The 26543-nt window shown below is 35.5% G+C and overlaps 1 protein-coding gene across 7 annotated transcripts in view; it reads left to right on the plus strand.

Annotated features, from left to right (window-relative positions):
* Positions 1-26543, plus strand: part of LOC127846744 (uncharacterized) — a 108280-nt gene that overhangs the window by 76307 nt on the left and 5430 nt on the right. For 4 of the 7 annotated variants that reach the window (XM_052378240.1, XM_052378241.1, XM_052378246.1 and 1 more), the window contains 8 exons: positions 6472-6544; positions 13644-13808; positions 14156-14266; positions 15311-15439; positions 18675-18716; positions 22835-22929; positions 24488-24568; positions 26330-26533. In XM_052378240.1, the coding sequence (XP_052234200.1) occupies positions 6472-6544; positions 13644-13808; positions 14156-14266; positions 15311-15439; positions 18675-18716; positions 22835-22929; positions 24488-24568; positions 26330-26533 (900 nt within the window). The remainder of the gene's footprint in view (positions 1-6471; positions 6545-13643; positions 13809-14155; positions 14267-15310; positions 15440-18674; positions 18717-22834; positions 22930-24487; positions 24569-26329; positions 26534-26543) is intronic. The other 3 variants (XM_052378245.1, XM_052378243.1, XM_052378247.1) reach the window with 3 other exon arrangements.

Raw genomic sequence — 26543 nt, forward strand, 5'->3', positions numbered from 1 at the left:
ACTCTGTCAGCTATGGGTCTTATGCCAAATATGGCCAGCGTAGCTCAATCCAGGCGGACTGGTCAGGAGGTTAAACTCTGTCAGCTATGGGTCTTATGCCAAATATGGCCAGCGTAGCTCAATCCAGGCGGACTGGTCAGACGGTTACACTCTGTCAGCTATGGGTCTTATGCCAAATATGGCCAGCGTAGCTCAATCCAGGCGGACTGGTCAGGAGGTTAAACTCTGTCAGCTATGGGTCTTATGCCAAATATGGCCAGCATAGCTCAATCCAGGCGGACTGGTCAGAAGGTTACACTCTGTCAGCTATGGGTCTTATGCCAAATATGGCCAGCGTAGCTCAATCCAGGCGGACTGGTCAGACGGTTACACTCTGTCAGTTATTAATACTTCACCACTTAGATACGTATTTTGACACATTTTTAGTCCTTTAGAAAGTTAATTTTAATTAAAGACCTTTAGATACATTTAATTAAAGACCTTTCTTACTAGATTTAAGTTTTAAAGGCTTTATTTCCAACCCTTAGATATTGATGAGCAGCAAACAGTATAAAACCTGAACAGAGTTACTTGCATGCTGTTCTGGTTTTATGCTATTTGCACAAAGCCATTTACACTTTGCTTCTGAGTGGGAAAAGGTTAAGTGAAACACAGTTTTGTGGTCTCTTTATATAGCAGACAGGAAGGTTTAATACAAGGCTTGTCTGGAAGCTTGCTGACTATGGCATAAGATCCATCTTTGCATGACTCTGCTTAAAAAAAAATTGAAATTGAGCAATGCAATGTCTCAAATACATGTAGTACATAATTATAAATATATAAGAACAAGTCTAAAATGGAATGGAAATACAGTCTTAAATAAACTATGTGGAATTGTAAGTGTGAATTGACTTGTACGAACTGCTGGAGATTGTAAAGTTAAGATGCTATATTTGTTCTGCATTTCTGAGTACAGTGCACTAAATTAACATTATTGCGAGGCATTTTCCCATTAAGGACAAAAATCCTTGAGATTGTGTCACAGATTTCTGGAGATTCGTGCAAATTTACAACCTGTTGATCTGCACAATCAATCGTCATGGCAATACTCATTGCTGCGTGAATTGATGAAGTACCACGCGAAGGGAAATACAGGGGCTTTTATTGTCCTGATTTGTGAGGAGAGATTGGTGGAATGCTGACGTATGGCCATTCAAACATTTAGTGGGATCATCGGTTGATAGCGCTCTAGTTTGACACATGATTTGTCGTAAACTGTTGTAGTGGAGTTTACAAGTTGTCCTCTCGGATTTTAAGTTCTTTTTATTTAATTTTGTTTTGTCTCATTATGTACTTGAGGTGCTAAAGTTTTACAATATAAGTGGCTGTAGCAGATTTGTAAGCAGTTGAGTTGAATGTTTTGTTTTCATCATAACTTATGAAATGGAAAGTAATGATATTAATGTAAAGCACAATCTCTACAAGTCTGTATTTTGTATTAACCATGAGTGCATTAGGCGTATAGACATTCATTCTCAGCAGCTCATTCCATATAAGAGTCGTGTTCTGAGAAAACTGGGCATAGTTCATGTGTGTAAAGTGTCATCCCAGATTAGCCTGTGCAAACAGCACAGGCTAATCAGGGACGACACTTTTCCGCTTTTATGACATTTTTCGTTAAAATGAAGTATCTTCTTAGTAAAAATCCAAATTAGGCGGAAAGTGTCATCCCTGATTAGCTTGTGCGGACTGCACATGCAAATCTGGGACCACACTTTATGCTCAAACATTAAGCCCTGTTTTCACAGAGTACCCGGGCTCATATTTTATTCATAAACGGAATAAAGGAAATATAATTGTGCCTCATGGGAAGCTTTCCAACTGCTGGATCTATTCAAGTGTGATTGAAAGTGAAGCTTTTACGGACATTAATCAATGAAATCAATAGTAATTAAGCTTTACCTGTTTTATTGATGATACGCATACCAATAAATTTGAAAGAACAGGAAAATGTTCTGAGCAAAACTGGTAGGAATCCCATTTCCCATATACCCTTGAGCAGGCTTTAATCAATGAGCTCTTCAGTTTGGATTGAAATGCACTTGGTTAGCCCGATGTCATTTGCAGTGTTTTTCCAAAGGTTTTGATTATTTCATGGACATTTATATTGAGGATGATAACCCTTTCGCTGATTATCTAGGTATATCGTGGCAGAGGTGATGGTATTTCACAAAATTGAGACTAGTGTTGAATGGTTGATTATGAGTAATTTCAATTGAAGTTTCACAATTATAAATGAAACTCAGCCAGAAAATTCCCCATCCCCACGTTTGTGCTAAAGTTACCCGGGAGCCAGAAAAATCTCAAAACAACAACAATGGGGATTAAACCAGGGATCACCCTGTTCCAAATCCGGCAGGCACTCTACCGCATCGCTATAAAAGCTAGCTTATATAGTATAAGTTCTCCTTATACTGAACCCTAGTGATTACAAAAAAATACCAAAAAAAATCCGTAATGACAAAAGCAATTGTAAAGAAAAGATGCCTGTGTGTTTTGAAAGCATTGTTTCTCAAAACTGAAACCATTTTAAATAAAGAACATGAATTGTTCAATGTTTTTCGTGTCCAACATTAACATTAATGAATAGAGGCTTGTGATACATGGACATTTATTTATTTGCGGGAATGAATAATAGTAATTTAGTTATTTGTCGTTAGAAAAGACCTGAAATGTTTTTATCCAAAACCCCTTTTTATCAGTTGTTTCTTGTTTTCCGTACAGATTCAACATATACATAGTTTAGCTCTGAGTTTTATTTGTCTTGCATATCTGTCAGTCAAGAGTTCGGTAAACAATCAATATTTATTTTCATGCTATCGAATTCACAGTGTTTTTGGGGTGGATATATTTGTGTGCACAGCAAAATGTGGGGAGCATATAACCCTATCTATGTGTCACTATCCACTATGATCAATTGCTTTTCTACTCAAACGTTGACAGTAAATAAATCCACATGATTATCTAGTCTCTTGTTAGATTTGTAAATCTGCTGAAAACAATAGATTTCTATTTAGATATGCTTGTGCACCGCAGTGTTGTAAACATAATATCCGAAATCAATGGACCTCTTCTAACATGGTATGTAAAATACATTATTAGTTTCAATTGTTTTGCCTCATGATCTCGTATCAGTTTTACTTATCTTTTTTTATCTTTTGTTTGCTATTTCTATGGCATACATATTTCTCTGTCATTAAGACATGGGTATTCTTTGCAAAACTTTTGTGTCCACATTATATTTCCCGTTTCACTGCTTTAGTCAATTGGGCATTTTTTTTCTTTGTGGTCTTTTCAAACAATCATGTTGGATGATTTTCAGATAGAATTTCATTTGTATGGACGACCATTCCTGTTGTAATTCTTCAGTATAATCTATGAGTCATTTTTGTTCTAAACAAACTTTTCTTTTATGAGAGTATCCGAATTCATAGGCAAATAACCGCAACCCATAATCATGAAAAGCCATATTAAAAAAATTAACTTATCTTTTTAAAATCCCCAAATTTCTTCATTCCAGGTCAATGGTCCCTTTATTGCTTTAAAGATAGCATTATTATAAAAGCCTTGTCTGGTTTTGCTATATTTTTTACATAAAATACTTATTTCTCATAATAATTATTTGATTTTAAATGATCTTTTAAACGCAGCTTAACCTGTTTATGCCTAGCGTCTAGAAAAAAGGCCTTTGCAAATATAGACCCACATGAGTCTCAACAGGGTCTGCGCTGCTTGCTTAACCCTTTGCATGCTGGGAAATTTGTCGTCTGCTAAAATGTTGTCTGCTAAATTTCTAAAATTAGCACTTTCTTTGATTTTTTTTCAAAGAATACTATCAGAATAGCAAACAGTTTGGATCCTGATGAGACGCCAGGTTCTGTGGCGTCTCATCTGGATCCAAACTGTTTGCAAAGGCCTTCAAAAATCGGTTCCAGCACTGAAAGAGTTAAAGGAATTTCTGTAAGAAACATTCTAAATATAGAAATAAATATATTAGACATCCCTAATTTTGGAAATAAATTGATCCAATTTAGAAGGATGGGAGAGTCCACTAGGCATAAATGGGTTAAACTATTTATAAATGATGTCATTAAAATGTCGTCAAATGATTTAAGTCTGCTGTTTTGCACAAATGTCATATTTCTGGCAACTAAAAATTTTAGGATTTCCAATGCCAGCTTGTTTTTTGCTAAGTGAATAATGATTTCAAAGAAAATGTAATATGATATATGTTTCATGTTGCTGATAATTTTATCGACAAATGATGAGCGGTTTATGTTCAGGGCTTTTTTTGTTATCCTGAATAACTTTCTGTAAAAGGACAATTTTCTAACTTCCAAATTATGAAATTTAAGAGTTGGTCACAAAAAGCTGTACATACTACATACAATAATTCAAGCTGGTAATGTACTGAAACACATGCAATGGAAACATCTTGACAAATAATTAGAACTAAAACAAATAAGTTTTCACTGAGTTTTGACCAAAGTGAAAACATACATGAAAGAGTGAGATACATTTTGTAAACAAAAGGAAACTAAAATTAGGAAATAAATTTCTAAATGCCTGCAGGAACGTCAAGGTCTTGAGAGAATTTATTGCTCCCATTCGTTTTTAATGCCCTCTGTATTTCCTCTTTCGAAATTCAGCATGATTTAATAAGTCCAACTAGCTTTGATGTTGAACAGAAATTAATTTGTATTGATCAGTGTTAACTTCGAATCTTGTTTTTTTCATATGTTACTTTGTTTTTAGAACAGAGAAAAATTGAGCTTTGGTGACTGTTAGCTGTTGTATTTCTGTAGCAAACAGAGCTAAATGTGGTACAATGGAAGCCTCTTTAATATGTTAAATCACAGGATTTATTGTTATACTGTTAAATTTGAGACTGTTTTAATAATGCCTCTGTCTAAGGTTGTGGGCCAAGATGAAACTGTCTTTGGGTGAAAATAAAACAGTTTGAGCCATCAAACGGGTCTTATGCCATATGTGGCATTGTGCAGTCTGGTCAGGAGCTACCCAGTCTGGTCTGGAGCTACCCAGTCTGTATGTGGCATTGTGCAGTCTGGTCAGGAGCTACCCAGTCTGGTCTGGAGCTACCCAGTCTATATGTGGCATTGTGCAGTCTGGTCAGGAGCTACCCAGTCTACTATAAAGTCATAAAGGCTTTATAGTGTAATGAGCATACATTGTGCAGTCTGGTCAGGAGCTACTCAGTCTACTATAAAGTCATAAAGGCTTTATAGTGTAATGAGCATACAGGAGCTACCCAGTCTACTATAAAGTCATAAAGGCTTTATAGTGTAATGAGCATACATTGTGCAGTCTGGTCAGGAGCTACTCAGTCTACTATAAAGTCATAAAGGCTTTATAGTGTAATGAGCATACAGGAGCTATCCAGTCTACTATAAAGTCATAAAGGCTTTATACTGTAATGAGCATACATTGTAGCATCTGATCAGACTGCGCTTTATGCTGCCTGCATATGGCATAAGATCCATTTTCCCATCACACACCTCATATGCAGTGTTTAAGAGTTGTTAAGCGGTTGTGAACTCGCTCAATACCGATTTATGGTCATCATGAAAACAATGCACCTTAGATTAAAATAAATACAAACTGAAACTCCTTTATTATCCTAAATAGTTTGTTTATGAGCTTAAAAGACAAACTGCTGAAAGGCATATAGTGTTGTCATTTGGAAAGACATTTATACAAATAATTGAAACTTCATACATCCCTCAATGCTTCATAAAGTGATCATAACAACACATATTGATTGTTTTCATTAAAAAAAAGGAAATTTGCGTTTGTAATTTCAATTAACAGTGCAGGCTAATCTAGATAACATTAGCATATGCATTAAGCCCTTTTTTCGTAAAGTGAGGCTCATTAACGTTAGATGAACAAGGTCTTCAATTGTTGGTGTGTCTTTCCCAGTGGCTCTGTTATTACAATGCCATTTAGAGCAGCACCTGAGATGTTTTTTCTTACACTTTCTACAGGCCAAAAGGTCAAAGGTGACACTCTCACTGCTGTATCAGGAAATGTTTCCTCATTGGTAAATTGTAAGATCTTGATTGGAAGATAAAAAACTGCAGCTGTATTTACCAGACTAGAATGGTTTTGTGGATGTTTGGGTGTTGAATAAGTCATATTACCCAAATTGTCAAATGTAATTTGACCTAAAAAGAACACAACAAATGCATGGCATACAGATTTGAAAATACTTGTCAAATATTTTCGTAAAGTAAGGACAGCCTGACTGAGGGTAAACATTTAGCAAAAAAGTGAATATTAAATTTAAATATCACAGTGGTTTTGGGGGACACTTGGCACCAACTGTTTGAGAAGTATCTATAGATATGCCACTTTGATCATGTAACATTATTCACTCAATCAATTCAGTCTGGTTTATTGTGTGTTTTTCAGAAGCGGCAGGCTGACAAGGCAAGAAAACAAGCAAAGCAAGAGGAGCTGCTGCAGATCTGCAAGCAGTCTCTTGGTATGTTCATAGTTCTATCATAGTCCCTTGGTATGATCATAGTTCTGTAATAGTCCCTTGGTATGGTCATAGTTCTGTAATATTCTCTTGGTATGATCATAGTTCTGTAAAAGTCCCTTGGTATGTTCATAGTTCTATCACAGTGCCTTGGTATGCTCATAGTTCTGTAATAGTCCCATGGTATGGTCATAGTTCTGTAATAGACCCTTGGTATTGTCATAGTTCTATCAGAGTCCCTTGGTTTTAAGCTCACCTGAGCACAACGTGCACATGGAGAGCTTATGTGATCACCTTTTGTCCGTCGTGCGTCGTCCGGCATCCGGCGTCAACATTTGCCTTGTATACACTCTAGAGGCCACATTTATTGTCCAATCTTCATGAAATTTGGTCAAAAGATTGATCTCAATTATATCTTGGATGATTTCGAAAATGGTTACGTTTGCTTGAAAAACATGGCTGCCAAGGGACGGGGCATTTTTCCTTATATGGCTATATATGGCTATAGTAAAATCTTGTTAACACTCTAGAGGCCACATTTATTGTCTGATCTTCATGAAACGTGGTCAGAAGATTCATCCCAATAATATCTTGGACGAGTTCGAAAATGATGCCGGTTGGTTGAAAAACATGGCCGCCAGGGGGCGGGGCATTTTTCCTAATATGGCTATAGTAAACCTTGTTAACACTCTAGAGGCCACATTTATTAATCGATCTTCATGAAACTTGCTCAGAAGATTTGTCCCTATAATATCTTGGATGAGTTAAAAAATGGTAACCTTTGCTTGAAAAACATGGCTGTCAAGGGGCGGGGCAATTTTTGTTATATGGCTATAGTAAAATCTTGTTAACACTCTAGAGGCCACATTTATTGTCCAATCTTCATGAAACTTTGTCAGAAGATTCAACCCAATAATATCTTGGACGAGTTCGAAAACGATGCCGGTTGGTTGAAGAACATGGCCGCCACGGGGCCGGGCATTTTTTTTCTAATATGGCTATAGTCAGTTTTTTTTTTCCTTCTTTGTGACCCTCCGATCATCGGCTCTTTCCCCTCCGATTTTTTGTTACCCTCTGCTGGTTAATTTTTCCCTAGCCTTCATTTTCCCCTCCAAAAAAAAAAAAAAAATTTTTTTTTTTTTTTTTTTTTTTTTTTAACCTTTAAATATAGTAGTTAACCTGATCCAGTGTAGAAAAAAGAAAAAATATTGCATTATTAAATTTTCTGTTTCCTTGAATTTGTTTTAAAAACAGTAAAATATACTTAATTGATTATTTAAGACTTTCCTTATTTTCCCCAAAATCTGGCGTTTCGTGTGATTTTTTCCCCCAAAATCTGGCATTTCGCGCGATGTTTTTCCCCTCAAAAAAGGCCAGGCCCTTTCCCCAAAATCAGATAAAAAACCCTGATAGTAAAACCTTGTTAACACTCTAGAGGCCACATTTATTGTCCGATGGTCATGCAATTTGGTCAGAAGATTGGTCTCAATATTATCTTGGATGAGTTTGAAAATAACTATGTTTGCTTGAAAAACATGGCTTCCAATGGGCTTGGCATTTTTCCTTACATGGCTATGGTAAAATCTTGTTAACACTCTAGAGGCCACATGTACTGTCCGATCTTCATGAAACTTGGTCAGAAGATTCATCCCCATAATATCTTGGAAGAGTTCAAAAATGTTGCCGGTTGGTTGAAAAACATGGCTGCCAGGGGGCAGGGCATTTTTCCTTATATGGCTATAGTAAAACCTTGTTAACAGTCTAGAGACCACATTTATTTTCCGATCTTCATGAAACTTGGTCAGAAGATTTGTCCCAATAATATCTTGTTATCTCAGATGAGCGACTTTGGGCCTTTCAGGCCCTCTTGTTTCATAGTTCTTTTATAGTCCCTTGGTATGTTCATAGTACTGTGATAGTCCCTCGGTATGATAATTGTTCTATTATAGTCCCTCAGTTTGGTCATAGTTCTTTCATAGTCGTTTGGTATGGTCATAGTTCTTTTATACTCCATTGGTATGATCTGAGTTCTAGTCATAATCCCTCATAGCAGGTGTTTTTTTTCCTTCTTTGTGACCCGTCGATCATCGGCCCTTTCCCCTCCGATTTTTTGTTCCCCTCAGCTGGTAAATTTTCCCCTATATTTCATTTTCCCCTCCAAAAAAAAAAAAAAAAATTTTTTTTTTTTTTTTTTTTTTTTTTTTTAAACCTTTAAATATATAAGTAAACCTGATCTAGTGTAGAAAAAAGAAAAATATTGCATAATTAAATTTTCTGTTTTCTTGAATTTGTTTTAAAAACAGTAAAATATGCTTAATTAATTAATTAAGACTTTCCTTATTTTCCCCAAAATCCGGTGTTTCGTGTGACTTTTTCCCCCAAAATCTGGCGTTTCGCGCGATTTTTTTCCCCTGAAAAAAGGCCAGGCCCTTTCCCCAAAATCAGATAAAAAACCCTGCAGTCATAGTGACAATTGTTCTTTCATGGTCATTTGGTATCATCACAGTTCAATCATATTCCCCTTTTATGATTATAGCAAGATAATAGTTCCCTGGTATGATTATAATTCTATCATAGTCCCTTGGTATGATGATAGTTCTATCAAAGTGTCTTGGTAAGATGATAGTTCTATCATAGTACCTTGGTATGATCATACTTCTGTAATAATCCCTTGGTATGATGATAGTTCTATCATAGTACCTTGGTATGATTATACTTCTATAATAATCCCTTGGTATGATGATAGTTCTATCATAATCCCTTGGTATGATGATAGTTCTATCATAGTCCCTTGGTATGATGATAGTTCTATCATAGTGCCTTGGTATGATCATACTTCTATAATAATCTCTTGGTATGATGAAAGTTCTATCATAGTCCCTTGGTATGATGATAGTTCTATCATAGTGCCTTGGTATGATCATACTTCTATAATAATCCCTTGGTATGATGAAAGTTCTATCATAATCCCTTGGTATGATGATAGTTCTATCATAGTCCCTTGGTATGATGATAGTTCTATCATAATCCCTTGGTATGATGATAGTTCTATCATAATCCCTTGGTATGATGATAGTTCTATCATAGTCCCTTGGTATGATCATACTTCTATAATAATCCCTTGGTATGATGATAGTTCTATCATAGTACCTTGGTATGATCATACTTCTATAATAATCCCTTGGTATGATGATAGTTCTATCATAATCCCTTGGTATGATGATAGTTCTATCATAGTCCCTTGGTATGATGAAAGTTCTATCGTAGTGCCTTGGTATGATCATACTTCTATAATAATCCCTTGGTATGATCATACTTCTATCATAATCCCTTGGTATGATGATAGTTCTATCATTGTGCCTTGGTATGATCATACTTCTATCATAATCCCTTGGTATGATCATACTTCTATCATAATCCCTTGGTATGATGATAGTTCTATCATAGTGCCTTGGTATGATAATACTTCTATCATAATCCCTTGGTATGATCATACTTCTATCATAATCCCTTGGTATGATCATACTTCTATTATAATCCCTTGGTATGATCATACTTCTATAATAATCCCTTGGTATGATCATAGTCACTCAGTATGATAGTACTTCTATCATAGTGCCTTGGTATAATCATAGTTCTTTCATAGTCTTTTACTTTGATCATAGTTCTGTAATAATCCCTTTCCCAGTCTCTTGGTATGTGCATAATTGTATCATAATCCCTTGTTATGATCATATAATCAGTTTTATTAAAGTTCATCGGTATGATAATTGTTCTATCATAGTCCCACTGCATGATCATAGTTATATCATAGTCCCTTGGTATGATCATAGCTCTATCATAGTGAATTAGAATGATCATAGTTCTAGCATAGTCATGGGTATGATCATAGTTATATCATGGTCCCTTGGTGTGATCACAGTTCTATCATAGTGCATTGAAATTATCATGGTTCTATCATAGTCAATTGGTATGATCAGAGTTCTATCATAGTCCATTGAAACTGATATGATCATAGTTATGTCATGGTGCCTGATAGTGCTATCATAGCTCCTTGGTATTATCATAGTTATATCATAGTGCCTTGGTATGATCATAGTCACGGGACTGTTAACAGTAAATTAGCTATCCCAGGTAAAGTGTGCATTATTAACTGACCACTATATGACTGCAATACAAACAAAGGGCAAATATAAGCCATGATGCTAAATTTGGTTCAACATTTGACTGAATGCAGAAATTAACCATGATGATATAAGTTCCTTCGCAGCTTTTGATTTAATTGGTGGAAAAAGTCATGATTTTAAAAGTCCTTCCATAAGTTTAGATTGCATGATGATATTTAAGCCAAGATTATTGTACAAATCGACAGTTTGTATTTTGTGGCAATATTTGCACAGTGGCTTATACATATTAATACTTTCATTTTTGGGTTGAAATGATTCAAAGTTTGGTAATATTTCTTTTAAGGTTTAATAAGCATTTGATGGGAAAAATAGTCTTACATCATTTCTGTATCAATGTGCAGTTTTAATTTCATCAAAAGTTTAAATGTGAATGAAATTAGACTAACATCTAGTCAGAAAGACGTCAGATTCATTGCATAACTTTATGTAACAATATGATCTAAAATGGATGAAGGAAAGTTTTGTGGAATTGTGGATGAAAGTAATTTGTGTACATATTTGTATTTGATCTTCAGCTGGTCTTATCTTAGAATTCTTATGCTACCACAGACAGAAATTCTGTTCCATAATAAACCTCCCACTGTGCACCCATTTTCTGTATTGACAATTGTGCAGTGCATCAAACACACCACATGTTAGATTGTGCAATGTTAAAATAAATATTTGATTAAATCAGTTTCCAGTAATGTTATTCAAATATTAAACATAGACATTGTGAAGTATTACTGAATTATTATTGATTCAAATCTGGTTATTCTCATCTAGCAGAAATAGTTGTGTGAAACATTACTGCAATTGAAAATTGGTTGAAAATATGACCCTGGTGATTCAAAAATGGGTCTTAGGCCATAAGCCTCTAGTGCAAGTTAAAGACCAGCTTGCGCATCTGCTTTAAAAAACACTATTTAATGTTAGACTAAGAAATTCTCTGGATTGAGCAAATATTCAAAACTAGCCCGGCTTTCCACCCTGACTCTTATTTAGCACCAGGAAATAACAACTGCTATTCTTGATCTTCCCCTATATGATCTGCATCATGCAAAAAAGGGTCTTATGTCATATATTGCCAGTGAATCTTCAGACCAGCCTCCACATAATGTGCAGCATGGTAAGGAATTCAGTCCCCTAATGAGACCACAAAACCTTGTGTGACTGTATAGCCAACAACAGATCAGACTGATATTAATAGACAGGCTATAGCCAACAACAGATCAGACTGATATTAATAGACAGGCTATAGCCAACAACAAATCAGACTGATATTAATAGACAGGCTATAGCCAACAACAGATCAGACTGATATTAATAGACAGGCTATAGCCAACAACAGATCAGACTAATATTAATAGACAGGCTATAGCCAACAACAGATCAGACTGATATTAATAGACAGGCTATAGCCAACAACAGATCAGACTGATATTAATAGACAGGCTATAGCCAACAACATATCAGACTGATATTAATAGACAGGCTATAGCCAACAACAGATCAGACTGATATTAATAGACAGGCTATAGCCAACAACAGATCATACTGATATAAATAGACAGGCTATAGCCAACAACAGATCAGAGACTGTATAGACAACAACAGATCAGACTGATATTAATAGACAGGCTATAGCCAACAACAGATCAGACTGATATTAATAGACAGGCTATAGCCAACAACAGATCAGACTGATATTAATAGACAGGCTATAGCCAACAACAGATCAGAGACTGTATAGCCAACAACAGATCAGACTGATATTAATAGACAGGCTAGTCTGGAGCAACATTGAATGTTTATGGCATCAGACCTATTTTTGCAAGACTCAGTTCAGAAAGAAAAGAAACACAATTAATTAGTTTTTATTTAATTTTTCATGATTAAAGTGTAGTAAAAAAAGTCAAAGACAACATTTATTTCAGTGCATTTATAACAAAATTATTTTAACTGCTATTAGTTAGATAATATTTTTTACCATTTTTTATGAAATATATAAAGAGAAGAATATTATCTGTAGGTTCAACTTGACACTTTTTGAGTGATTGACCTTTGTAATTGAATGAGTCCTTATGTTTAACTCCAAGTTGTAATCAATTGTGTATCAATACATTCGTAGTGTGCTACAAACATGAGATTAGTTTGAATTGATTATGTACATGCTAGTGATTGTATTTCAACAGTAATCTTGATTCTTAATTCAAAAACTTAGGCTGCTTAATTATGATTAAAGAATGGTTGAATATTCAAGTTGTCAGATTGTTCAATATGGTTTTAAGAATAAGCCGTGGAAAATTAATTTGTTTGGTATAGAAAGGTTGCAATGAAGTGTAAAATTATATGTACAAAATAAATAAGTATGTGTTTATTAGTGTTAAAATGGATGTTTGAATTATACATTGGGTATCATTAAAAGAATGGAAGGTATAATTAAATCTATTATTCCTTTTTTCAATCAATATCTTCTATAAACAATACAATAGCAAACTCAGATTATCAGTTCAGTAAATTATATTCAAGTCATATTCGGAATAGCAAAAGTTCATAATGCAGACAAGTATATGTGTTATGTATGTGTTTTTTGAGGGTCAAATGAAAACCACTGCCTACATGAAATTATTTGAAACAAGGACAAGTTTAAGACACTTATGTATGTCAGACCCACTTGTCTTTAGATCAATGAAAGATTGTTTAACAATTTGCATGCTGGAAAATTTGTCGTATGCTAAAATGTAGTCTGCTGAATTTCTAAAATAAGCATTTTCTTTGATTTTGATTCAAAGAATACTATCAGAATAGCAAACAGTTTGGATCCAAAATATTTGCAAAGGCCTTAAAAATTCGGTTCCAGCACTGAAAGAGTTGATGTTAACTCTATGTATTCTAAAACTCATATCTAAACTGCTCCACATTATCAATTCCAGTCTCTGATAAAAAGAAGGAAAAGGGGGAGAGGTCCAAGTTGAAGCAGACGACAAGAACTTCAAGCAGCAGCGCAGACGATGTCTTTCTCACATCGACACCGAACTCTCTTCCATCGTCACCAGTCAAGTCCCCCACAAAGTCGCCCACCACCCCACCCACTCCAGGTCAGGGATTTTTTTGCCCAAAATTACAGCCTCTTACAATCTGTTGCTATATAAGGCAAAAAATATTTTCCCAAGAATCTGTCCAAAATTTCCCCACAAAGGATTCAACACTTTTCCAAATTAATAAATAACTGGTTTATTGAGTTTATTATACAGTGATATAATTCTGTGGCATGTATATTATACATTTTAAAATGCATTTAATTATGATCTTATAAGCAATTTGAAGACTGTTATTTATAAAACATGTTAATAATGTTTCATTTTTCCCTATATCATGGTTAATGGTGCTATTTTTCCCAATCCAAAATGCACAGGCTGTTTAAAATAAAGAAAAATCTCTGCAGGGGGTCGCCGTAGCAACCCGTTCAGGATGACCCTTCCCGCGGTGGCCCCAACCCCGGACATCGGGAATGACGAAGGCGATGATGAGGAAGGAATGGATGCATTTCCAGATGGTACGGCAGATAGAAATTGTGTAGATCATAAAAATAATTTAGGAAATTTTAATATTTTCCCTTTATTGTCACTGTGCTCTGTCCTCTAATAAGCCCACATAACCTAGTGTGACTTTGAAACAGACATGGAAGCTCGATCGTGGCAAAAAAGTGTGAATGTGTATTTTGAAATGATGTGTCTCATATGAAGGTAACGATGGCCCAATGTTTGTTTAAAACTAACTGCTTGTGTTTGCTCAGTTTGATATTAAATCTTTGTCATAATGTACCCAAGTACTGATTCTAATTGAGATATAAAAGGATTCATAATAAGCTCAAAATGTGTGGTGCATATAGCCAAATACAGAAGAACTCGGCTTTATGCATTTGAGTTTTGTTTTGGGAAAACTGGGCTTAATGCAAATGTGTAAAAGTGTCATCCCAGATTAGCCTGCAGTTTGCACAGGCTAATTCAGGATGACAGTTTCCACTTAGACTGGAGTTTTGTTAAGAAAAAACTTTATCTAAATGAACCATAAAAGAAAAAGTATTTCCATAATAAGCCTGTGCAGACTGCACAAATCTGGAATAATTCTTCTTGCACATGCATTTAGCCCCATTTTCTCAGAGCAAGGCAACTTTGTTTCACCCTGATGACGTTTGCAGACCTTCCTTGGCCCAGGCAGCAGCTCTTCAATTAGGAACAGTTTCTGTCAATGATATTTGTGAAGAAGATCCTTCTAAAAACAAAAAAAAATCCATTTAACCAGAAAGTGTCATCAATGATTAGCTTATGCAGACTGCTGGCTAGTCTAGAGACAACACATTAACCCTTTGCATGCTGGGAAATTTATCGTCTGCTAAAATGTCGTCTGCTGAATTTCTACAATTAGCATTTCTTCGGGGAAAAAAAATCAAAAAATACTATCAGAATAGCAAACAGTTTGGATCCAGATGAGACGCCATGTTCTGTGGCGTCTCATCTGGATCCAAACTGTTTGCAAAGGCCTTCAAAATTCGGTTCCCGCACTGAAAGAGTTAAGCACATGCTGATGATTTTTGCAGATGTTCCTTGGCATGAGCAGCAGCTCTACAGGCTGTATGGAAGGAATGCAGACTACTTCCTGCACCCCAAGTTAGACAATACGCCCGAGGTCGCAAAGAGGAACAACTCCAAATTACGCCGACATGGAGGTATACATCACTGGAAATAAACTTGATTTTGGATTTAGAGGGATAACATAACTGTTAAAGCTTAATACATTTGAGACATTAAAAACATGGGTGTTAAATAATTCCAAGATAAAATGAAAAATATCATTAACAAACAAATTATTATGATTATTTTCACAGTTTATATTCCATGGTATTCATTTATCAACCGCATTAAAGCATACAATTAAGGTAATTTAAACACAAAAATGTTTAACAATTGTAAATAGTTTTCAGGTATCAGCTAATTTTGAGACAAAGAAACATTATATTTGTGTCTAAGAAAAATAAATTCAATTAGTTAAATACATATTTTGTTGTGTTTTTTTGTCTTTTGAGTTTTGTGTGTATATTTGTTTCAGGATGTCGACATCTGCACTTTTGACAATCTGATTGACAATAATCATCATTTGTATGAAATAAATCCATATCTTCATTGTGATCATATTACCCATCATCATAATCATCATTATCATCATCATTATATTCATCATCATCAGTTGCAGCAGCAGCATGGTTGTCATCATCATTTTCATCATGATCTTCATCATGATTGTCATCATCATCATCATGATTATAATTAACATCATCAATGCATAGTAATAGCTGTAAAAGTAAGGAAGTCCTTTACAAAAGAAAAACATTTAAAATTAATTTCAATTGTACTTTCATTTGTTTTGTCTGAATTCATATTAATTTGCCAGTAAGTCGGGACTCAATTGGCTACCTGAAATGAAATATATATCACCATGCAACCCTTTTACAGATACAGGCATAACGTGGCATTTACTAACAATTGAATTGAGGTAAAATGTTTTATCCCACTTTCACAGCGAATTCGGTTGATTAAAGCCCCGTTGATTAAATGTCATCTATAATCAACGGCACGTGCTGCGTTGTTAAGCTATGATGTAAACAAATGTAGTTCCTTGTATATAACAAATAAATATTATATTGATGTTATAAAACTTTTAGATTTGCAATTCAATATGAATAAAATTGTAATTATATCGCACAACTCTTTGTCATAAAACGATATTCGGTTTAAAAAAAAAATGATTATTTGATCAGCGGTTATTTTTGGAACGCGGAGTAATACACTGACCTTGGTTACACTACAGTCATTATCAAAGTACAACAAACACTCATGAAAACGCGAAATTATCCAGTTAAACTAAATTTTGTTTTAATTAAAAGGTTTACTGAATAAAAGTGGGATAAATAGAATAATAGGTTAGTGTTGATTATAGATCAGGTTTATCATGCTCAGCTTGAAAACGAAAAAGCACTCGCCAAGGCTCGTGCTTTTTGTTTTCTAAGCCTCGCATGATAAACCTGATCTATAATCAACACTAACCTATTATTCTCTATATGTATTATTTAAAGCTTTTTTAGCTAACCTGAGCACAAAATGCTAATGGGGAGCTTTTAGGACACTGTGATGTCAATGGTCCATGAGTACGTGCATTTGTCTATGCCTAAACTTTTCCTTTTATCAACTTTTCTCAAACTTCATTTGACACATTTTAACGAAACTTCAGAGGAATAATCCCCCTGTAACCCTCTTTCAAAGCTGCTAGGAGCAGAAAAAATATATTAAAGAAAATTAAACTTTAAATATCTTCTTGGATACCACAAAGATCAAGGGTCAAGTATTTGGTTTGTTATATCATCTAGTGGTCTTGTACTAACTTTGTCTAAATCATACCCTCCGGGGTTAAAAAATGGCCATGCCCTAGGGTTCACATAATATAGACAGACCCTCCGGGGTTAGAAAATGGCCATGCCATAGGGTTCACATAATATAGACAGACCCTCCGGGGTTAGAAAATGGCCATGCCCTAGGGTTCACATAATATAGACAGACCCTCCGGGGTTAGAAAATGGCCATGCCCTAGGGTTCACACAATATAGACAGACCCTCCGGGGTTAGAAAATTGCCATGCCCTAGGGTTCACATAAAATAGACAGAGCCTCGGGGGTTAGAAAATGGCCATGCCCTAGGGTTCACATAATATAGACAGACCCTCCGGAGTTAGAAATTGGCCATGCCCTAGGGTTCAAATAATATAGACAGACCCTCCGGGGTTAGAAAATGGCCATGCCCTAGGGTTCACATAATATAGACAGACTTGTATTGCCAAATGATGGCCATGCCCTAGGGTTCACATAATATAGACAGACTTTTATTGCCAAATGATGGCCATGCCCTAGGGTTCACATAATATAGACAGCCCTAGGTTCACATAATATAGACAGCCCTAGGGTTCACATAATATAGACAGCCCTAGGGTTAACATAATATAGACAGATGACGATCAAAATTGCCTTCTCTAAAATGACAAGGCCAAGAGTTGTATTAAGCATATAATATCATGTGATATTCCTATATCTATGATATTTTTTTAAAACTAATACCTTTTTCGACCCTTCTTGTTTTGATTAAACATTAAACAGGAACACCAGAAGGCTAAGCAGTGTTCCTGATTTAAAAGCTATATTGCAACATTTTAGACATGCAAAAAGTTTTTATTTTTGCCTGATCATATTACTCAGAACATGTGTTCTATTGGTATCATGGCTGCTTTCTACAATGATTATTGAAACATCACAAAGGCTGCTTAGAACAGGTCAGTTCCTTTGGGTCTAAGGTGAGCGATCAGATGCTGTTAAGGTCCTCTTGTAACATTTTTATTCAATATGAATATATAGAAAGCCTCAAGTTCCAAAGCCTTAATCTTAGAAAACTGGTCTTGATACATGTGCTTTAAGTGTGGACACATTATGCCTAGCTTGATACATGTGCTTTAAGTGTGGACACTTTATGCCTACACTGGATTGTTTGTTTAGAAGAGACTTCAAAGCAAACTGGTATTAAAACGGAGAGTGTCGTCCCAGATAAGCCTTTGAGAACTGCGCAGGCTAATCTGGGACAACACTTGCTAAGCCTAGTTTTCCCAGAACAAGGCTCAGACAATGTATGTGTGTATAATGTGCCTTGAACAAGGCTGAGACAATGTATGTGTGTATCATGTGCCTTGATGTGTGTGTATCATGTGACTTGATGTGTGTGTGTATCATGTGCCTTGATGTGTGTGTGTATCATGTGCCTTGATGTGTGTGTATCATGTGACTTGATGTGTGTGTATCATGTGACTTGATGTGTGTGTATCATGTGCCTTGATGTGTGTGTATCATGTGACTTGATGTTTTCAAGTGGATGCTCTGTTCCATCAATACAATGAGGAGTCCGAGGAGGGTATATGACCTTGACCTTTGTGTGAACCTGACCTTGACCCCAATCATGCTTGTTGCCATTGAAACCATTTTATGCTTGTCACCATGGAAACCCAACTCTTGGTAGTTTTACAGCCACAGAATGACTGGTTTGGAATTGTAAATGTATTTGAACAAATTGTTTCTAGAGCAGTGCTCTTCAATTTCAGCAGAATAAATATTTAATATAAATAAAAGCTGTTTGGATAATGATAGTATTAAGTATTTATAGTTGTTTGTTTGATGATACTTTTGGTACAAATAAAAGTTCTGTTATGTTATTCTGCGGCAGTGGAACTATTTTTGAGCCTGTCTCTGGAAAAACCGGGCTTTATTCAAATGCAGAAAGTATCGACCCAGATTAGCCTGTGCTGTCTTCACAGGCTTATCAGGGACAACACTTTACCCTCGTCCAGGCAGAATGTGTTGTCTCGGATAAGCCTGTGCAGGCCTCTCAGGCTAATCTAGGACTATAGTTTATGCACACGAATTGAGTTTGGTTGTCTAAGAGGAAGGCTTATTTTAACATTTACAAGTGTATTTATAACCAGGGTACACAAGTTTTTTCCTATTTTGCACAACGGTGGAAAGCTTTACCACATTAAAATGCTGTCCTACTAAAATATGTTTATACAAATGTATACCTTCCTATGCATGGATGACCCATTTCAGCAACTTCTAACTTTTACTAGTTAGGCAATCTATTTACTTTGACTATGTCTTAGAAATGCAATGTCCATTACCAACCTGGGCCATGTATGTTTGTCAGACACAGAGTCTTGGTCACATATGCTACTGGTCACAAATTTGAGACAAGTGTTTGCTCTGGATTCATTTATTTGCTGTTTCAACTATTTTTAAATAACACATTCTTAAACAAAATGAAATTGATGATTATGATGGACAGTAAGTGTTTGGAGATGCATATGTTTTGCATGCAACAGAGCTTATCATATATAAAACATTTATAGACTTGCTCAGGGAAAATTGGAATAGATATATGTGGGTAAAATGTCATCCCAGATTAGCCTGTGAAGTCCACACAGGCTAATCAGGGACTACACTTTCTGATTAAACTTAATTTTTGCTTAGAACGGACTTCCTTGAAACTAAAAATTAATTTAAAAAAAACCAGAAATCGCATTCCTTATAAGCCTGTGCAGACGGCAGGCTTATACAGGACAACATTTACGCACATGCCCCAATTTTCCAGAGCGAGGCTTAATCCTTTGCATGCTGGGAAATTTGTTGTCTGCTAAAATGTCTTCTGCTGAATTTTTAAAATTAGCATTTTCTTCGAATTTTTTTCAAAGAATACTATCAGAATAGCAAACAATTTGGATCCCTATGAGACGGCATGTTTCAAAGTCGACAAATCTTTAGCTCAAAATTATACGACCTTCAACCTTTAAATCTAGTCATATGACATAATTTTTCGCCATCCGTATAATGAATCAGCTGATTGATGGCGTCATAAATTGACATACTTATTGCTTCATTTTCCCCATTTTTTTGGACGATTTATTATAAACGCGACTTATATTTCACATGTTTTCTACATGTACTGTATGTCGACATATCTGAATTGTCAATTGATCACATTTTCCTTATTTCGTGTAATGTGCATTGTTTATAACCAAAGCATATACTTTTGACATTTAACTTAAATATTAAGAATGTACAACAAGCCATACACATATCGCACAGTTCATGAATAATCTGCTATGTTTGCTTTCCTTTTCAATTCACGTAAGGCATAGAGCTGTGTAAAGTATAAGATGGTAAAAATAGCACCACACTGGAATTGGGAACGTCCCATTTTGTATACGGGTATTTTCTACTCATTTATCTGTTGTGTACTGGAATGTTTTCCATTCTTTGTGTATTTATATATTAAATTATTTTCTCGTACAATAAGGGCATTTACCATAGATAAATAAAACATTGTGCAAGTTTAAACATAATTATGTTTGTATGCAGAAATCTGCAAATGCAACCGAGTTTACCAACGGCTATTATTAGATAAACTGCTCCGGTTCATTTAACAGCAGTAATGTAGAGTACATGACGTAACGTGTGACGAAGAAGAAAGTTTATCGCGTTCATAAACTCATTTGAATAAAGTGATAGAATGGCATGAGGGTCTTTATTTAACTATGCTAAAATAATTATTGAAGACCCTGGATGCAAATCGTCAATTATTGAGTTAAATGGATTATTAAATGGATTTTAAAGGATAATTAAAGGTAAGATACTAGTTCTTATGTGTTTTGATTTTTGTTTGTACTTTTGTCGTTCCCTGTTCTCGGGGAAATGATTTTAATATGGCCCATGTCATGGGCGCCATTGATGCATCGGATCACACACGGCATACCCATAACATTATATAAAAAACACGTTCTGCGCATCCTTAAATTCGTCGTCCGAAGTCGGAAAACGTATTGCCCTGTATTATATTTTGTCAAATAAAGTGTCAGTCGCTGCAATTGTCTGTTTACTCGTCAAAATTGTCAAGGTCTTCGATAGCTAAAGAAACTTCAGCGTACAGTTTATTTAGACTATTGACAGACCTGTACAAAGTCACGCCAGTCAAAAATCATAAAAAGCGACATTTAAAGTTATGGTAGCCAGAACTAGGTCGTCGATGGTGTACATGTATGTTGACATCGACAGCATTTTGTCAGGAGCAATCGCCGCCATATTGGATTTTGATCATTTTCTTTCGAAAATAAAATGAATTATAGTAAAGTAAAATCTTCTTTTCGCGGTCGTAATGTGTTAAAATTCGCATACTGCGTAAAATTAAATGTAGGCATATGGTGATATTTTTACTTGTTTTACAGTTTGTGTGAATTTTTTAAAGACTATTTTGCGTACCAGAACAAATACATGTATATCACTACGCATGGTTACATTTGTTAGATTTTAAGCGCTTTTATGACTGAATTAAAATTATTAGTAAGGTTATTAGATCTATTTTTGTTAAATGTCACGTTGAAAAAATCAAATGGGATAAATAGAATACTAGGATTAGCGTTGAATACAGAGAAGTTTATGTTGCTCGGCTCGAACACCAAACGCGCTCGCCAAGGCTCGCGCTTCCGGCGTTCTAAGCCTCGCAACATAAACTTCTCTGTATTCAACGCTAACCTAGTATTCTCTATATGAATATCAATTAATTTTTGTAGAGCAAGTTTCTTTCCCCAAAAAACGATCATGAACAATTATGAACACTTATTTATAACGATATAGAAAGCATGTATAAACAAATGCTTGGCTGAAAGAAATCTATTGACGTGTAATGCGCAACATTAGATATGAATAGCACCCTGGGAAAACCATGCTTAACCCTTTTAGTGCGGGAACCGAATTTTGAAGGCCTTTGCAAACAGTTTGGATCCAGATGAGACGCCACAGAATGTGGTGTCTCATCTGGATCCAAACTGTTTGCTATTCTGATAATATTCTTGGAAAAAAAATCGAAGAAAATGCTAATTTTAGAAATTCAGCAGACGACATTTTAGCAGACGACAAATTTCCCAGCATGCAAAGGGTTAATGCATGTGCGTAAAATGTCATCCCAGATAGCACAGGCCAATCTGGGATGATACTGTACACTTATGCTTTATGCCCTGTCGTTTATCAAGAGTGATGCTCATATACACTATGGTTTACTAAGCTTTTAAAGGAGACTTCATTGCATGTGCTTCATACACAGATATATGCAATGGTTTACTAAGCTTTTAAAGGAGACTCCATTGCATGTGCTTCATACACAGAAAATTAGGCATGGTATAGATTGCAGTCTTCTTTTATGTGATATTTTCTGTAAATGTGTGTACAGATATTTATTAAATATGTGTCGCTTTGTGATGATTTAAGGTTCAAGAAATTTATTAGTTGTTAAGATTTCATGAATGACTTGCACATGTATTATTAATTTAGAAAAAAAGGGATATTTAGTTTATGTCTTCACAATCAGTAGAGAAACCACAGATGAATCATTGACAAAATGTCAAAATGATCAATGCAAATGCAAGCTTCCTTTTAATCGCTGCGTAGTTTATATGCAATCTAATTGACCTTGACCTACTTTTGAAGGTCGTGCAGGTGCGGAGGTGTTGTGGCAGACTCTGAGGCAAGACTCGAGCCAGCGTCTTCTGAAAGAGGATGCCAGTATACCTGCCAGGCTCAAGGTGCCCTGATATGCCTTGTTCTGGTTGATTCTACCCTTCCTTGTAATAATTGTGCAGCATGAAATTGAAGGATCTGTGGAATTGTGTTTATTTTGCACTTTTGAGTTTTTATTGGGAAAGTATTTTAACTGATATAAGACATGTTTAGCTGATAGAATAGTTTCATACTTAACTTAAAGTATTTCCGTTTGGGAAGGCATGCAGTTAAACTGTCAGCGACCATTTCTTATATGAGCTGAAGTTAGCACAGATTGTGGTTCACTCTTTAATGTATGTATAAATAAAACATGAATAATGATAATATAAGTTATAGCAATGGTAAGAACAATTCATTAATAATATAATTCTGACTTTCAAAAAGCATATAAACTATTTGCGAGAAAGAAAGAAAAGTAAAAATTAATTCAATCACAAATATTTAATATACTTTTAGTTAGTGTTTGATCAAGTAGGTCTGGTATTAAAATAAAAATAAAAACATAAAAAAACAATCATTAGAAAAAACAGGTGTGAATGAATACATTTGCAAAATCTTTTTTTTTTTTAGAGATTGAATTTAGTATGCATATTCAACCTATACTCATGATCCTTCCATTGGAAACCATGTTGAACCTTTATAATTAAATTTTAGCTAAACACTGGGCTTATTTCACGTGATTAAAGTAATGGGCACAGGCTAATCAGGGACGACACTTTCTGCTTTATAGAATTTTTTGTTAAAGGAATTTGTTTCTAAACAAATATCCAGTTGAGGCGGAAAGTAATGTTTCTGATTAGAATGTCTTGACTGCACAGGCTTATCTGAGATGACACTTAATGCACATGCATTAAGCCCAGTTTTCCCAGAATCCAGGCTCATCTATCGGATACCATGTTGAGCTCTTATAATTTTTCTTAGGTTTAAAATGTGCACTTTGTTGAATAATAATATAACATCTACATCTTGATTGTTTAACATAAAACCTTTTGTAACTAATTTTTCACCAAAGGCTACTTATTGCTGTAGAATTCTTTAAAAAAAAAGCTCTGCTCTACATAACCAGAGCACCTCAAATGTACTTTTAGCTTAGATAAACAGAGTGGGGCAGCAAGTTATTCTCTGTCCTATATGAATCATAAACAGAGTGGGGCAGCAAGTTATTCTCTGTCCTATATGAATCAACAGAGTGGGGCAGTAAGTTATTCTCTGTCCTATATGAGTGGGGCAGTAAGTTATTCTCTGTCCTATATGAGTGGGGCAGCAAGCTATTCTCTGTCCTATATAAAGTGGGGCAGCAAGTAATTCTCTGTCCTATATGAAGTGGGGCAGCAAGTTATTCTCTGCCCTATATGAATCATAATTTTATTACAGATTAACATACAAGTTTATTGACATGAATGTCTGGTCTTAATAACAAGGCAATTTTCTCACTAATGGGATTAGGGAATTTCTAACAAAATAACTCAACATTAATGTTCTCTTATAAACAGTATTTTTTATTGTTTTGTTTTTTATAATCTCTTTCTTTTTTTTTCTTTTTGTTTCTTTATTTCCGTTTAAGTTGATTTCCTATTACAGGAAGCCTATGGTTCATTTGCTAGACAGTCATTAAGAAGAAATAGACTTCCTGTGAGACGAATGTTCTGTGTGGAGGATGATGTTAGTAGGGTGTAGCCGTTACGTTTATTTCCTTTTTCACACGTTTTCCCTTTTAATTCCTTTTAACAACTAGAGATTTGGTTTTATTTTTATGTTTCTTTGATAACAATATATGTTGAGTATTTTTTTTATATAAATAGTTAAAATACTTTATTGCTTAAACTTGGCAAGTGAAGCTAACTTCATCTTTTATTTTGTAGAAATATTAGAATGTTAGAATATGTCTTTCGTTTTTTAACCTTTCTCTAATATCTCTTTTGATTCCATTCATGATTCACTGACTCAGTGAATAGCTGTATATAATGGGTCATATAATTATCGTCTTATTATTCTCCCTCAAAAAATTTTGGGGGGAGCATATAGTCGCTGCTTCGTCTGTCCGTCCGTCCTTCAGTGTGTCCGTCCGTGCACAATTTTTGTCCGGGCTATTTCTCAGCAAATAATGAACGGAATTCAATGAAACTTTATGGGAAGCTTAACTACCAAGAGGAGATGTGCATATTATCAGCAGGTTCTGGTCGGATGATTTTTTACAGAGTTATGGCCCTTTGAAATTTTTCATTAACAGTACATATAGTGCAATTCTGGTCCGGGCTATTTCTCAACAACTAATAAGCGGAATTCAATGAACTTTATGGGAAGCTTCACTACCAAGAGGAGATGTGCATATTATCAGCAGGTTCTGGTCAGATGATTTTTCACAGAGTTATGGCCCTTTGATATTTTCCATTAACTGTACATATAGTGCAATTCTCGTACGGGCTATTTCTCAGCAACTAATGACCGGAATTCAATGAAACTTTATGGGAAGCTACACTACCAACAGGAGATGTGCATATTATCAGCGGGTTCTGGTCGGATGATCTTTCACAGAGTTATATCCCTTCGAAATTTTCCATTAACTGTACATATAGTGCAATTCTTGTCCGGGCTATTTCTCAGCAACTAATGACCGGAATTCAATGAAACTTTATGGGAAGCTTCACTACCAAGAGGAGATGTGCATATTATCAGCAGGTTCTGGTTGGATAATTTTTTACCAAGTTATTGCCCTTTGAAATTTTCCATTAACTGTTCATATAGTGCAATTCTTGTCCGGGCTATTTCTCAGCAACTAATGACCGGAATTCAATGAAACTTTATGGGAAGCTTCACTACCAAGAGGAGATGTGCATATTATCAGCGGGTTCTGGTCGGATGATCTTTCACAGAGTTATATCCCTTCGAAATTTTCCATTAACTGTACATATAGTGCAATTCTTGTCCGGGCTATTTCTCAGCAACTAATGACCGGAATTCAATGAAACTTTATGGGAAGCTTCACTACCAAGAGGAGATGTGCATATTATCAGCAGGTTCTGGTTGGATAATTTTTTACATAGTTATTGCCCTTTGAAATTTTCCATTAACTGTTCATATAGTGCAATTCTTGTCCGGGCTATTTCTCAGCAACTAATGACCGGAATTCAATGAAACTTTATGGGAAGCTTCACTATCAAGAGGAGATGTGCATATTATCAGCGGGTTCTGTTCGGACGATTTTTCGCAGAGTTATGGCCCTTTGAAATTTTATATAAAAATATTTTTGTCCCCCAACTTCTGTGCCCTCAAGATGTTACCTTTTATCTGAATATATAGTGCAATATTGTGACAAAAAAAAACTTTGGGGAGCATCACCTGTCTCCGACGGTTCCTTTTTGCCAAAAGCATCATTAAGACCGACATCTCAATTGCCTGACAACGGCTGTACTGTTTCCATAGCTACCCGAGATGCCACGCCTCCTTGACAACAGCAAATTACAGCATGTTCGTAGAATGCGTCACAAGATTGACCTGATGTACAGAGCCTCGGTGTCTAACAAGGACAGGACTGATGTACTCAAGTTCAACAACCCGCTACCGGAGCTCCACACCGGGGCCACGGGCGTCGACCAGTACCTGCCCTCGTGGCAGGACCAGGATTCAGTGAGTTACT

The sequence above is a fragment of the Dreissena polymorpha genome, chromosome 9 (genome assembly GCF_020536995.1).
Source record: "Dreissena polymorpha isolate Duluth1 chromosome 9, UMN_Dpol_1.0, whole genome shotgun sequence".
Taxonomy (NCBI): Eukaryota; Metazoa; Mollusca; class Bivalvia; order Myida; family Dreissenidae; genus Dreissena; species Dreissena polymorpha.